Here is a 14,856-nt window from a genome sequence, read left to right on the forward strand (position 1 = left end):
TCCTCTGAGTACTGCTCCCATCCTGTTGTTAACTGGGAATTTCACACCCTGCTTGTCTTTCTTTTGTACCTCCATTTGTGGAGAGCACAGACCCCAATGTGCTATGGCAATATGTGCAGGGTGACATACCAGCTCCTTTAACTCCCTCTGCCTCTCACACAGCTGTTCATACATTCTCTTTCCCACGTCTGTGCTTTCCAGGGTGGAGATGATCTGGAGCTGGGTGTCGTTATTATCAATGATGTTGTATTCCAGCATCAAACACAAAATCTAGCAGCAGAACAAAATGGGAGTGGTCAGTGCAGGGCTTTCATTCCATTTCTTCCAAATATCCTAATTACACGATGCGTTTGGTGGTTTAAATTCCTGGTAAGTTTTTAGAGCATGCATTATGGAGGTCAGATTAGAGGATATCATAGCAATATTTATGGCCCTTCCAACACATGAAACCACTTTCTTACTCGTAAAGAATGAAGTGTAATCTCCAAAAGCCATTGTCTATCCTGCCTCCCATTAGTGCTCTTTCCTTCTGACTGAGAGGTGCAATCATGTGCACCAGGCCAGGAAGATGGCTCCATGCCACAGCCCTCTCCAGAACAGGTACAATCGATCCACTATTTCCCAGGTCCCTGGGCTGGGCTGGGGACTGGAAGAGCTGGGACACTGCACACCAGCAGCAGCAGAGCCAAGCAGCTCCTTAAGGGCTGGATTTTCCATCCCTAACTGCTGGGATTTCTGTGCAAGCAGAGCACGTGTGAGGTGTACCCAGTCCACGAGGCAGGACAGGAAAAGGGCAGAGAGGCTCCAAGGGAGGATGATGCTGGGAGCTCACTGCTGTGTCCAGGACATCCCCACCTCACTGGGAACACACCCAACTCACCCTGGGAAAGGGACTGCCAGAAGCAAGTCAGATCCCAAGGGATGATTCCAGTGGGTCACACGGATTTAGGATACAAGCTGCCCCTCTGTGCTGCCTTTCCTTTTCAGCTATATATCATGCCATTGCAATTAAAATGCAAAGCTTTTATTCCCTCCATAATTTCAATTATTTTTAATGAAGAAAAAAAAATCCATCAACATTATATTCAAATGCAGGCAGTATGCTCCTTTATTTACTGGATTAAATTAGCATGCACAGATCTAAGTCAATGAAAAATTGTAACTCCTTCCATCTATTTATCCACTCTCTTTCCACTGATAACATGACATTTATCAAGAAACTTCTCTTAAGAAACCCAGAAAAATACATATGAACTATTAGCACAACAAAAATAAAAAATCATAAGCATTAAAAAATGTGTATTAACTCAAGCAGATAAGGTTTTATAAAAGCACTTCCTGTGCACTGCTCATTTTGTATGTGGCAAGACAAGAATCAGGCATTTCATCATGGAAAAGCCCTGTGGTTGTGAACTGTGATCTCTCACCACAGCCTACACCATCATGGCCACTTATTTCCCACCCTAACCTCTCCAGCTGCATTACAGCAAACAATCTCTTTCTCCACAAATTTGTGCACTCACCTTTCATTTAATTCACACTCAGGTCTGCAAAACAACGATATTTTGTTTCCCTTAATCCAGAGAAACACAACCACCCACTGGTAGTGTTTGACACAACACAAACCTGACATCTGCTAGAACCAGTTCTGGGAAAGGCAGTGGGAACCTGAACGCTGCTCATAAACCTCTATGACCACATGTTTTTAGGGCTTACCTCTACCATTGTCTGGTTACCCCTCAAAGCCAGCAGCATGCAAGGTCCTAATTTATTTTCAGCCAGTGAAAGCAGGAACTTCTTTGTTTTATAGCAGGATCCCATTAAAATATGAACCTATTTGAGAAACAGAGGTAAAATTAGGGGTGTAGGCCTAAGAAACACATACACCTCTGGAAGGGATATTGTTATGCAGTCAAAAAGTGCTAAGTATTTGCAATAAACCTAAAGGAATGAAGGCTCTCTTTACAGAGAGGGGTTGCAGTGTCTCAACAGCTTTACTGCTGAATGGAAGTGATGTTTTGAAGAAGGCGATGCCCAGTGAGATCTGAGGGAGTGGGAAGTTTTTCTCCACAAAGGAGCCCAGCTGACAGCCTGACAGAGGCTCCCCAGGAAACATCAGAGCAGCTGTGCAATTGCCCCCACTCCCAGTAACCTGATGAACCCAGCCCCAAGGGAACCACCGGGGATTTTGCCTTCACATCTGTTTGCACTTCGGTTTCTCTGGAGACGCCAGCTGGGGAGCAGGGGCTGTGTGGGCTGGGTGTCTAGGTAAAAGGCAGTGCTGCTGGCAATCTGCTGGCCTTGGTTAAGGGGTGGTGACAGACAAAATCACCTGTTCAGGATGAACAGACAGGAGCTGACTGAGGAAGGAAGGACTGCTTTAAGAAAATCTGGCAGTCCTGAGCACTAAGAGATGACTTCATGAGCTTTCATGCTCTTGGGCCAGTATCTTGCTTTGTCTTTTGCTCAGTTTTCCCTGAAAGTAAAGAACTGCTGAGAACATCCCCTGAGTGAGACTCCATGGAGTCCTTGACCTGACGAAACTGCTCTGCAGACTCTCTGCAAGCTCCAGAAAGCACCATGTGATATCACATAGTAACACCTATGGCAGAAATGCAGAGCCACTTGTAGAAATCAAATATAAGTCTCTTCCCACAAAAGAGGTTGGCCATATTATATTTCCAATGCAAAAGCTCTAGAGATTAAATGCAGAGAAGTTTGGGTTCCTAGAAGAAAGTCTTATTTCATAGCCCAAATGGCTGATTCACCATTTGCTGCAGAGCACTATGTGAGAATTTGCATTTTCCAATAGCCTGGGCAGGAAGAGCTCCATTATGTGAACTCAACATCAGCACTACTCTACAATAACCTTGTAAATACATTCTGTGGCCCCCCTGGCTCATGGCATTGCCTGCATTATGTTCAATACTGCTGAAAACATCACAACCATGCCATGATGAGGTCAATTTTATGTGAATCATGGCTTCACTACCAGCAAGCTCTTTAGAAAAACAAAAAGTCTTTTTTTCCTTAAGCATCCATCAGCTCAGGTGGCCTTTAAAAATGTGAACCTCCAAGTGAAAAGGGATTTAATTTAATGCAGTTTTCATTAAGTTTTTTTAGTGGTTCTCTTGAGCAATGGAAAATACTGACACTGACAGTAAAGTAACATTAGGTGCATCTCAGAACAGGGTGTTTTTCAAACTTTATGGTTGGTCGTTAGCAGCTCTTTAAGTATTTATCAACATCCTTGCAAAGGGCACAGAGTACTGCATATTAATGTGTGTTAGCATTGTGCTTTCTCATGCATGCCATCTCCTGATGCTCACAAATATCTTGAACCACAACAGCTCTCAAGAGAAATGATACAGTTCTGAAGAAATTTCTTTTCAAAGAGAAAAGACAGATAAACCGTGAAGAGGGATGAAACCTTTTGTAAACACTCCTCTTCCATTATCAGTTTCAGAGGTATCTGATCCATCTGAATTTAAGGGTAGAGACAGACATGTACTACGTTCTTTATGTCCCAAAATGTGCAGCATGAGGGAGATGCACAAAGAGTATAGATCCCCCTGGAAGACACCTCACTGTGTGCCCAACAGCCAACTTCAACAAATGTTTTCCCCCTTAGCAGGGAAAGGCAGTAATTTCATTTCCATCTTACTTGGTATATGGAGAAATAATACAGAGAGAGACCTACGTGACTTGACCCAGGTTGCACAGGAAGACAGTGCTTAAATCACATCACTGATTAAAACCTGTTATTTTCTGTCTAGCCCTTCTCAGAGTTACAAAAGAAATAACTGCTGGAAATGGAATGCTGGTTTCTAATTACACCTCCTCACAACAACGTAATTGGGCAAAGACACTGATAACACCTTTTTATATCCATCCATCCATCCTTTGATTAAGTTAATGTAACTGTTGGTTTCAAATTCCAGGGTATAGCCTATAAATGCAAACTATAGGTGTGCATGTACAGAACAGTCTGTCTCCCCTGTCTCCCAGCATTGCATGTTCCCTGAGAGTTTTTTGATACAGACACACAAACACATGTATTTATAAATACAAAAATACATTCATATGCACAGGCATGGTTTGTGCATTGCACTACCAGTGAGAAAACATGCCAAGGTTCAAAAAGAGGACAGTAACCTGCTAACCAAACTGTGACTGCAAGGGAGGTCGATGGATTTGGTGACAGAAAGATCTGGATTTTCTGGTGAATGCTTGTGGTTTACAGAATCACGATTTTGATAATTTATTTTTTGACAAAAGCAAGTAAATCTTGTTACTGCCAACTAGGCATTAGCTACTTACTTACTGCAAAGAAGTTTCTAAACTCCCATTACTGCAGACACGTACCATACTGGCAAAGAGCTCTCCATCATCGTCACAGGCCACTCCCCCAGGGCTGTAGAGCTGGAACCAGCCGTCTTTGCCAGCCCTCACACTCAGCAAACACGAGTGGACCTGCCAAGAAGTGAACACATTGGGAAGGTTACACTTCCTGCCAATAACCACCAGTCTCCCACACTGGGCCAAAAGTAACTGCAAAACCAGGCACTGCTGGAAATTTCATGGTTAATATTCCAATCTACAGAGCTGCAGGCCAGACTCCACTCCCAGAATCCATTTTGTCAGTATAACCAAGGAGGGAAGCTGCATCATCACGAATTGCATGGCCCTTTTCATTCCCTTTACACAAATCAAATACAAAATGGCTCTAATCTAGAACAGCTCCTTTCACTTGGGAAAAAAAACACCACAAAAAACCCAAACAAAAAACCCCCACAAATTTCTGAGTTTCTGTCATTCTCCCCCCGTCCTCCCAGCATGTGTGTCTATACATCTGATGTGATCTGCATACCAAATGCAGTGGCTGATGGCTTGTTCATTCCAATCATTAAAAATTCTTATTACTCCTTCTCTAATAAAATTTGACCAGAGTCAGGGTGAAGGAAATCCACAGGGAAAACTCAACAGGGATATATAACACAGAAGCTGCACTGGAGAACTGGCACCAGTGAGCAACCATTAGTCTAAATTTGGCCCACTGTAGAGATTACTATATTTAGTCCCACAATTTAATAGAGAAGTCATAATTAAGCTTTATTTTTTTTCCTTTTCTTTTTTTTCCTTCACTTGAAGAAACAGATGTTCCACTTCAATTTTTGAGGGGTGTGTGTGTGGGAGGTAAATCCTTTCCTTTGAGCACAGAACACTAGTGACAAATGAAATCCTGGTGCCATTCTAGGACAAGAAGGTCTCATCTGACAAGGGTAACTACTGCTCACAAGAGCTAAACCCATGGAAACCAGGAGTTCTGGGCAGTGATACAGCTTCACCCACAGTTTGAGGGAGCTTTCTTGCCTTTATGCCAAAAGCAAGAATCACTGTGGATGAGAGGTTCCCTCTGACTCAGCCAAAGCTGATGATGCTGAGCAGGCTCTGAGTGCAGCTCCGAAGCAGCAGCCACCACGGGGCTGCAGCAACATTCTCACCCCAGTAACACACCTCCCACCCCCTTTCTGCTGCCAATTCGCAAGAATTACGGTCATTTGCACACAACATAGCTGAAACACAGCCACATAAAACCTGTTATTTTGTAAGATGTGTGGATCCGTGGATTTTGCTTCCCTTTTTTTTTGTACAGAAGATGAAAAGCTCTGAGTGATCCCACAGAATGGGAAAATCTTGCTGGTTGCAGTTTACTGCAGAACAAGGACATCAACTGATGCAAGACAAGGAGGTGATGACACATAAACCTGACATATAAATCACCCTGAGTGGCCACTACTCCTTAAGAGACTTAGGCAGAGTAAAACCACACCATGTTTTGAAACCAACTACTTAAAGAGAGATCTGAACAAGTGCATTTGCAATGCCTCCCATTAATAGTCTGTGTAAATTGCCAACAAACTCACTTCTTGCCTCGGGTCTTCTGCAAATCTCTGAATCACATATTTCAGCTCCCTGAAAAAAATAGGAGTAAGAAGGACAAGGATAAGCAGTTGCTGGTTGCAGTATTTGCACAAGTGTCACATTTCTTTTGAATAACACCTAACATTATATATATTCATGCACTTTGGAGAGAAACAAGTTAAACTCCTTCCACGGGAAGGAAATATGATGCCTAAAAGTAATTACCAAGGACAGTGTCTGTTCACAATAGCCTAGAAAATGTTTCAGAGATGTGTACTGACAAACTCCTTTGTAAATTCTATCAGCACCCAGTGGCTTTAGTCCTTGGGCTCCTGCTAGCACAGTAAATTACAAAGAAAACTTTTTATTGCTACCAGAACATGCTTACAGCCCTTCACAGATAAAAGCCATTAGAAATACAATACTGAATAATGCATCACTGCTATTATTGACTAGTACAAGTATTTATTCAATAAAACAAAGGAGCCTCAGAAACTTACTTTGTGAATTTCTCATGTGCGAGAGCCCTGAAATTTAAAACAGAAAACAGAAGAGTATGAGGATTTGAGAGAAGGGAAAAAGGGGAAAAAAAACTCAAAAAACCAAACAAGCACTTTTCAGTTCTTTCCAGATAATAAAAGGACTTGCTAAGCAACTGCAGCACATAAGACTAAAAAAAAATCTTTCAAAAAAATCAGATAAAGCCTCTTTCATTAACCTAGGGAGGAAAATTACTTAGAACAAATCTTGTAACTTTTCTTGAGTCTGTCTTAGACAAGGCTCTGACTAATGCCAGTGGGAGCTTTGGGTCAGAAGAAAGTAAAAGACTTACAATATCATTGTGCAATTACAAACAGAGTTTTGGCTACCTCCGAGAGCCAGGTGAATTCTTTAATTGCAATGCAATTAGGGTATGGTCGCAGCTAATTAGCATCATAGATCAGTAAAGCAATTAATGGTCATTTTGTGAAGTGGCTTGCATCATGGTATGGTTTACAACTCCCCCAAGACTCACATTTGACTTAGGTAATGATGTCTCTGTTACCTATCTCCAAGCTCTCACTGTAGCCCAGGTAACCTGGCATGGAGGATTAGACCTCTGTGATTCAAGACATCAGGTCATTAGGGGATGTGATAAGCCAGCAAATTGTACAATTACAGGTTGTAATTTTTGTCCGTGGAGGTCTGCACTTTATAAACACCACTGCTCATTAATAGGTTTCCGAGGGAGCTCAGCTGATCTGTAGGGCAGCTTCTTCATTTAATGCAAAGCACAAATGACAGGAGTCTCTGTGACGCCAGTAAAGCATCCTCCTCCACTAAATCTCTCACTTTGCTCTCCTCCTCACCAGCTTTCCTTCCCTTCCTGTCTGCCTGTCTCTAGTTAACCATATTTCTCTTCGGGATCATCTGAGAGAAATGGGGAAGGAAGTTAAACATGGGGAGGTCTTCACATCCCTCTGCATCAGCCAAAATCAACTTCAGTTTCTAAATCAATACTAGAGGCACAAAGCTCCCATTACCATCACTTTCTACTTGACGTGTATTTCACCATAAAAAAAAACAGTAACAAGAATAAGCCAGTAAATACTAAGACAGTGCAAACTCACTCCTTGGGAAATGGGATAGGTTGAAGCAAGCTGGCCAGGGCTGGTCTCCAGTCATCATAGTCTGACCTGCAAAATGAGCATTTTGTTAAAATGGTTTAAAGTGGTTTTAAAAATGGTTTGCCAACAGTTACTTCAAGGAGTTAAAAGCTTTTTACTGTGGGCACCAACAAACCTTTCTGGTTTACTGAAACACGCTCAAAATCTACAGTGACATTTCCCTTTCCATTTTCAGCATATTCTCCATTGAGGCACAATAAATCTGGTATTTACAGTGACCTCCAGAGAGGCCTTCTTTATGTCAGCTTAAAGACATTTGCTGTTTATGAAACCTGTTGACATTTCACCACTAAGTAATACTTTCATCTAAGTTGGTAGAGCAATTACCAGGCCATTGCTATTTACAACTCTTCCCTGCATTTAATTGGACTTTTTCTTTGCTATAAGACATAAGCACATTTGTAAAAACAAAGATACCCCCCAATCCATTTCTGACACAGAACCCACCAGCCAAAGCCCAGACCCTGGCTCTCAGTAGTAACAAGTACACACAGAAGTGAATCTTATACGGGATGAAACACCTGAGTGTGTCTGTAGAAACAATGTAGAAAAGCCTGCCACCTCCTCTTAGTGCTGCTACCCTTTGGATTTCAGTGTTAAAAACCAGATTATTGGTTGCAGCTTACTGGAAACTTGGCACAAAAGTGTGGTGTGTCATTGGGAAGGAACGAAGTGTAATGTTCTTGAATGGACAGTATCTACTGATAGCATTAGAGACAGACAACATATGCACAGGAACTGTTCCAAAAGAATGCAGTTTTGCAAAGGGAAAGTTCTAGCCCGGAGAAATTGAAGATGGATGCATTTCCAAAAGTCTCATCTATCTTTTGAACCACATAAACCAGAAATGTCCATAAGCTAATGACACACATGATGTTGGACAGGCCACAAAGACGTGTTCACAGAAAGGCAATTTAAACACAACCGGCATTCTCTTAAGAAACAACATGCAGAGAAGTTTCACTTGAATGAAGAATCATGATGCAAAATCAACCAAGGAAGCAGTTATCACTTGCCCAAGAGCAGTGTGGAGTTCAGGTTACACAAGTGTGTGATATCTCATGCAAGCTGTGACCTGAAAGCAGTTTAGTGTACTAAAAACCAGAACCGCACATATGAAGTTACAGTAATCCAAAAAAGAAACCTCGTGCCCATGCCAGTGGTGCTAGAAGCCAGTGAACCTAATCTTCTCCTCCATCAAAAATTCTGTTCTCAGGTCTAAACTAGGGGCAACTCTGAGACAAAGGGTGTCTCACAAACCTGAAGCAAGTATGAGTCAGTCAGAGAGAGCACTTTGTGATCACACATTCATAAGGTTCTTTCCAGAGACAAAAAGTCCCTCACCTGCTTAGCCACTGAGCAAATAAGAAAGATGATCAGCTTTGTTTAATGCCTCAGAACAGCAAGACATGAAGCAGGACTTCATTACAGGGGTTGTTTTTCCGTTTAGTCAGTATGAAGTGAATATCATCAAACACCTGAGGATGGGGCTTGTCATATAAACTGAAAAAAGGCAAGGAAACTTCTGACACAGCATCTCCAAGATGAGCTCTCTGCGTTCTTTCAACAAAGCTTTGATTAATTAAAGCTCTCTACAAGATTATTTGTTGCTTCTGACCGACAGACACATTGAATGGGTCGGTGACACAGAGCTCTGACCTGTGTTCAGGTTCAGCTGAAAGTCTCTTGTTTAACTACCAGGTCTCTGTAGGAGAGAGCTGATGCAACATATCTATAGCTGCAGCCCTGAGAAGTGCCACAGGTCTCTCACCACACAGCCTGAGTCTTGCTACATTTGTCAGGTGTGAGAACATAGTCCAGACATTTTTTTTTTATTTTATTTAAATATACATACCCTTTGGAAATTCCTAGCTGGTTTTATTCTAAAAACAACACATTTTTATTGGTAGATTCAAACAACTTTAAAAACAGATTTTTGAGCACAGAAGACTTGAAAGTCAAAAGGCTGAGTTAGAAAATTCAGAGGTGTTAAAGGTGCTTCATATCACATGAGATACAGCACCTACAAATCTTTTCTAACAGAAGCTTAAAAGCTGAGACCCACTTTGAGGCTTAGCTCCAGTGACATCTCAGGCTAAGTGTTACACCACTGAAGCTCCTTCTTGAGCAATCTGGAGAGTTGTGATTACTAATAATATGAGCCAATCAATTTTTCATGGCTGATCTTCAAAGGACATTGCAAGAGTAAGAAAAAAGCTGTTTTGTAATAGACTAAGACCAAGTGAAACTGTAGACAGAATGGGACAGTAACACTCTGACTTTTTATGAAGCTGGGGAGCCTCCATCTGCAGGACAGGTCTGTGAAAGGGCAGTGAAAATAAACCACAGTCTGCTTCCCCAGGAGGAGAAGGAAGAAAGAAAGAAGGAAAATTGTCTCCTATGAAATATATAAAATTTGGTCACATGACTGGGACCTGAACATAAAATCTGTACAGCCTGTAATCCCTTCAATCTGAGCTAGGAAACATGAAACAAACATAGCACGAGAATAAAACTAAACTACTTATTAAAAGCCTACGGTGTTTCTCCTCCTCCCACCTATTCCCTTTTCAAAAACATTTTCCTTCTGTCTGTGCTCATCTCATCTGCACTCTTCTTTCATTTCAGACAGTTGCTTTTTTCTTTTTTTTTTTTCTCAGTCCATTCAAAGCTCCAACACAAGACAAAAGTGTTTGAAGCAGAGAAAGAAAGGGAGATGGATTAGTTCTGGCTGCAGTTAACAACCACTGCAATGAGCCAGACAAAGAGGCTGGGCCAGGAGGAGGAGGGAGCACAGAGCTACAGGGAGAGCCCGGGACAGCACCTGTGACAAACTCCCTTCCCAGCTCTTCAAAGGGTGCTGGGCTCAACACCCATCTCACAGCTCAAATCCCACCACTGGCCTTACAAAGGGGCAGAATGACTGCCTGGCTCTGATTTTTGCAGGATTTGCAATTCTAGGTGAGCAGCACAGCAGCCAGGCTGCAGCCCGACCTGCGGCGTCCTGGGAAGCGCGTGGGGGTCACGGAGCCAGCAGTGACAACTGCCAGAGCCATCACCTGCCACTGCACACAGCCTCCCTCACCCTGAAACCCGTCCTGGGGGATTGGCCAGAGCACTGAACAACCATATTAATTAAATAATCCCCAACTGCAGTGACTTTGCCTCTGGGCCATCATCGCTCCTGGCCTGCCAACATAATACATTTTCCTTCCCCGGGATCACCTTTCACCAAAATGAAAACCTGCCTGCATGTCATGTGCAGCACAAACAATCCAAAACATACGAGCAGCCCAGGGCAACCCCGATAAACATGACATAAGATAATCCACTTGGGATATGCAGAGCATGCCACTGACCTATTGGGGAATGCGGAGCAGCCAGGGGAAGCTCCAGTGCGTGTTTGTGTTTGGAAAGCCACAGCTCTCATCCCTGACACACTGCAAGCCCCAAGTCCTCGGGTTTTGGAGGATAATGAAGAGACAAGAGCAACTGCTTGAAAGCAGCTTGTTCACCAGACTGAGTAGATTGACAAATCTGTTGCCAGATAATAATAAGATGACCAAACCCCCCAGACATGTACCTGGATCCATTCTTTCCCTGCTCTAGGTCCAACTTCCTGAATTGTATGATGTAAGGTTTAGCTCAGGGTGCCAGGGCAGGCTGAGAAAAAGCCTCATCAGACCCCTTGTCAATACAAGGCACAAACCTATCTGCAAAACACTGAGGTGCCTTTTCATGCTCAGCCTTCTTTAAGATGGGCTTGTTCAGCTTTTTCAAAAGCAGAAAATTTAGCACCATTGAAAGACCCTAGAAAGGTTCTGCCTTGACTGCTGAGAACAGAAATGGGCTCTACTGCTCACTGTTGGCATGGAAGCATCAGGAAACAGCAACACAAGGTTGCCCAAAAAAGGTTGTGACACTGGCCCCAGAGACGGGTACAAGTGTCTGGACATCTGGATGGACCCTTGTCACTACAGGCAGCCATGGAAACAAAAACTAACACAGACAAAGGGTAACAGCTTATGATACAACACCAACACAGCTTCCCCAAGAGGGGTTTGTCCTCACAGCCAGCTGACCTTGCTATTTGTTCACCCAGATTTCACTGCAGACACAGTTTAAGTGTTTCCCAACCCCTGGAGCCAGCGGGATCCTTCAGGTGAAACAGAGACTTTGAAGTTCTCCAGCCCAAGGAGAGGACACACAGCCCCTTCTACTGCAACTTTTTCTAACCATGGTTATCCTGTGCAAGCACAAGTTTGACTGTACATGACATTCCCAAAAGCATGGAAACATTAACATGCAAGTGGGAGCTGGGCAATGCTGAGCTGTTCTCAGAGCTTCTCATTTAATATGATCAATGGAAATTTTTTCAATTAATTTAGTGCATTTTCTACGCACCAGTTTAAAACTTGTAGCATTCAGGAGGCATTGGCTGGTGTCAGTAACACTATCAGAGTCCAGAATGAGTTACAGAATATTGACACAGAAGTTTGATCCACTTTTGAGTGCAGGACCAAAATACTATGTTCCCCTAGAGACTGTGCCTCCTTTAAAATCTGCCCAGACTTTGGGTCATCTGCCAATATCTTTCAAATCATGATTTTCTGCTTTCCTTTAGTATGCCATAGTTGTGTTTTGTTACTCAACTACATTAGAAAAAGGGTCAAAGATATTCTAGGTGCTTGAAGAGCCCCACAGATGAACTTTCTAAACTTCCCTTTTAGCATTCTGTACAAAAAGTGAAGTATTACAGTGATTATTAAATAACATCTTCATCAATATTAAAAGTGAGTTTTTCCCCCAAAAAGTAAGCATTGTGTAAGAGTTAGGTGAACAATGAAATGTCCTCTGTTGAAGCTACTGTTGAGAATTCTTATTTGCCAGACTTCCAATAATTAAAATCTGCCTAAATAAATTACTCCCTGCTGCCCTACGTTAATTATGTAAAAAAGATATCATCGCTAGTGACTCTCTTGTTTTGATGATGATACTGAGTCAGACACCTAAAAGAACAATCAAACTCAATGCTAAGCAACTTATTTATGTTTGGCTTACCACTGTTATTAATAAGAACATTATTTTAGTGAATGCCCGCTGAGAGCTCAGCTCCTGGATAGCAGTTGTTTTATAATTAATGTTTTCTTCCTACCGGCATGTTCTTCAACTCTCTTTCTTCGTATTCTCAGATTTTCAAAGTACAGTAATAGTATTTCATGCAACAGAAACCCTTTGTTCAAGGAGAGTTAGAGCATGAAAGTAATCAGCATCACAACAGCATTATCTTGTATTTTTGGTAATAACTACAAGCCCTTCTAGAATGCTTTTCCATCACTGGTTTCAGCATTTAAAAAACAACATTGAAAATCTTTACCTATATTTTACAAATAAGAAAAATGAGGCATTTATAAGTGATTTATCTAAAACCTCCTAGTGAGCCAGTGGCAGAATCAGGAGCAGAACTCAGTTCTGCATTACGGCTTTCAGGCCCCAAAAAATCAAGGGATGAACAGGAATGGAAGGGAACTCAAATGAGTGGAGCTACAGCCATGGCTGTACCTTAGGAGCTGTCCTACATTATCACAGGTTGTGATTTCTCAAGCAGGTTTGGGCTCTGGCAGGGCAGTCTGAGGAGAGTTGCACCAGGTTTGTGGTACCACTGGTCCCCCACTGAGCACATCCTGTGGGTTTCACCTTTCAGAACTCCCGCTGTACAAGAGGAAAAAGGGCCCAAAGCTGCCCCACACCCACAACACCTCTGACAATAACCCATGCCCACTTTCACTGTTGCTGCTGAACAGCTTGATTTTTAAAAATAGAACAAACAGGTCCAAAAAATGGATTATTTTAAGGTATGGAGTGAAATGAGTTCTTTGTGTAGCAAATTATATGGGACATTTAACATGCCCGTTCGTGAATTTGCTTATAAGTGTGTGTCAGCTGCATGATGAAACCAAAACCGTCAATGCTTAGTGAGTCAGCATCCAAACCAGCATCAGGACTGGGAGAGTGCACAGTGTTTATGGAAAACAGGGAGAGTCAAGGGGACAGGAATAAATACACAACGTGTTTAATGTAGCACCTGGGTGCGTGGAGACTTAGGAGCCCCCAGATGAAGCAAACGCAGATGCTGCGCTTTTTTAATGCAAACATTTTTAAAGGCAGAAGAACCTAGGCCACAGGGGGGAAAAAATATATAAAATTAGCCTTCCCAGCAGCTTCCTGCTCAAAAATCTAATAGGAACAGTATCTTGTATTCACTCATCCTGTCTTCAGTTCTGAATGAGTGCAAGTCTGCAAGTCAGCTGTGCAGCGAGTGGAAGAGTGAAGCTGCAAATTTGTACTATGTATTTCGAAAAAAATGAAAATGTGGGACAAAACCTTCCCAAAATCCTCCATCACAGCAGTTTGACCTCATTTAATTCCTTTAGAGGGCAACCCCACACGTGCATTTGTCTACAGTGTAGGCGCATGCTCACGGTTTACAGCAGAGTCCAGATTTCACCCACCATTTCTTGGATTCTAAAAAATTCAACTATGACTTCAGGCCCCAAAAAATCAAGGGACGAACAGGAATGGAAGGGAATTCAAACGAGTGGAGCTATAGCCATGGCTCTGCCTTAGGAGCTGCCCTACATTCTCACAGGTTGTGATTTTTCACTGTTTAAAACTAATTAATGTAAAAGTTTAACAGTTTGCCATAAAATATACTGCAACTCAGTACCAGAGCTAGCTGTCAAAGTCAACAGAGTTGTTTTACTGCACTTCTATTACAAGCTCCTATTCTGCAGTCCACCTTTTCTGTTATTCCTTTTCATTTATTTATCCAGAGAAAACCAAGCTTTTCCTGAAGAACATTTTCCTTTAATTTCTGTTTAAGATATTCAGAAGATTTGCCTGCCAGGTATCCTCTTGCCATCATTTTGTGGCAAAGACTATTTGAACACCCATTCCCAAGTACAGGTCTACTGTAGCAAAGCAACTGAACAACAGAGACCCACTCTAATACAAGCAAATCTGAATAAGTCATAAAACTTCTACAAGCACATGAATGGAGAACATCTGAGTGAACAACAAGAACTACGGTTCTTCAACTCCTGCTGAAGTCAGGGCAGTGGTGTTGCCTATCACTGCACAAGCACTGAACCTAGCACAGACCTGCCTTTTCTAGCTCTGTCTCAGGCAATCTTAAGAGCCCTGGAGGAGACAAATGGGGTTTTTTATTTATTTTTGGTGGGCAAGAACAAAAACAGAAACCACT

General features: G+C 42.3%; 1 protein-coding gene across 2 annotated transcripts in view; it reads right to left on the reverse strand.

Moving 5' to 3' along the window:
* CMIP (c-Maf inducing protein) overlaps positions 1 to 14,856 on the reverse strand; it is a 131,978-nt gene that overhangs the window by 9,309 nt on the left and 107,813 nt on the right. For both annotated transcript variants that reach the window (XM_069026677.1, XM_069026678.1), the window contains exons 11-16: positions 7,536 to 7,601; positions 6,426 to 6,452; positions 5,928 to 5,976; positions 4,366 to 4,473; positions 1,717 to 1,833; positions 130 to 270 (exon numbers count right to left, since the gene is read on the reverse strand). In XM_069026677.1, coding sequence (XP_068882778.1) covers positions 130 to 270; positions 1,717 to 1,833; positions 4,366 to 4,473; positions 5,928 to 5,976; positions 6,426 to 6,452; positions 7,536 to 7,601 — 508 coding nt within the window. The remainder of the gene's footprint in view (positions 1 to 129; positions 271 to 1,716; positions 1,834 to 4,365; positions 4,474 to 5,927; positions 5,977 to 6,425; positions 6,453 to 7,535; positions 7,602 to 14,856) is intronic.

This window comes from Aphelocoma coerulescens, chromosome 11, assembly GCF_041296385.1.
Source record: "Aphelocoma coerulescens isolate FSJ_1873_10779 chromosome 11, UR_Acoe_1.0, whole genome shotgun sequence".
In the NCBI taxonomy this organism is placed as follows: Eukaryota; Metazoa; Chordata; class Aves; order Passeriformes; family Corvidae; genus Aphelocoma; species Aphelocoma coerulescens.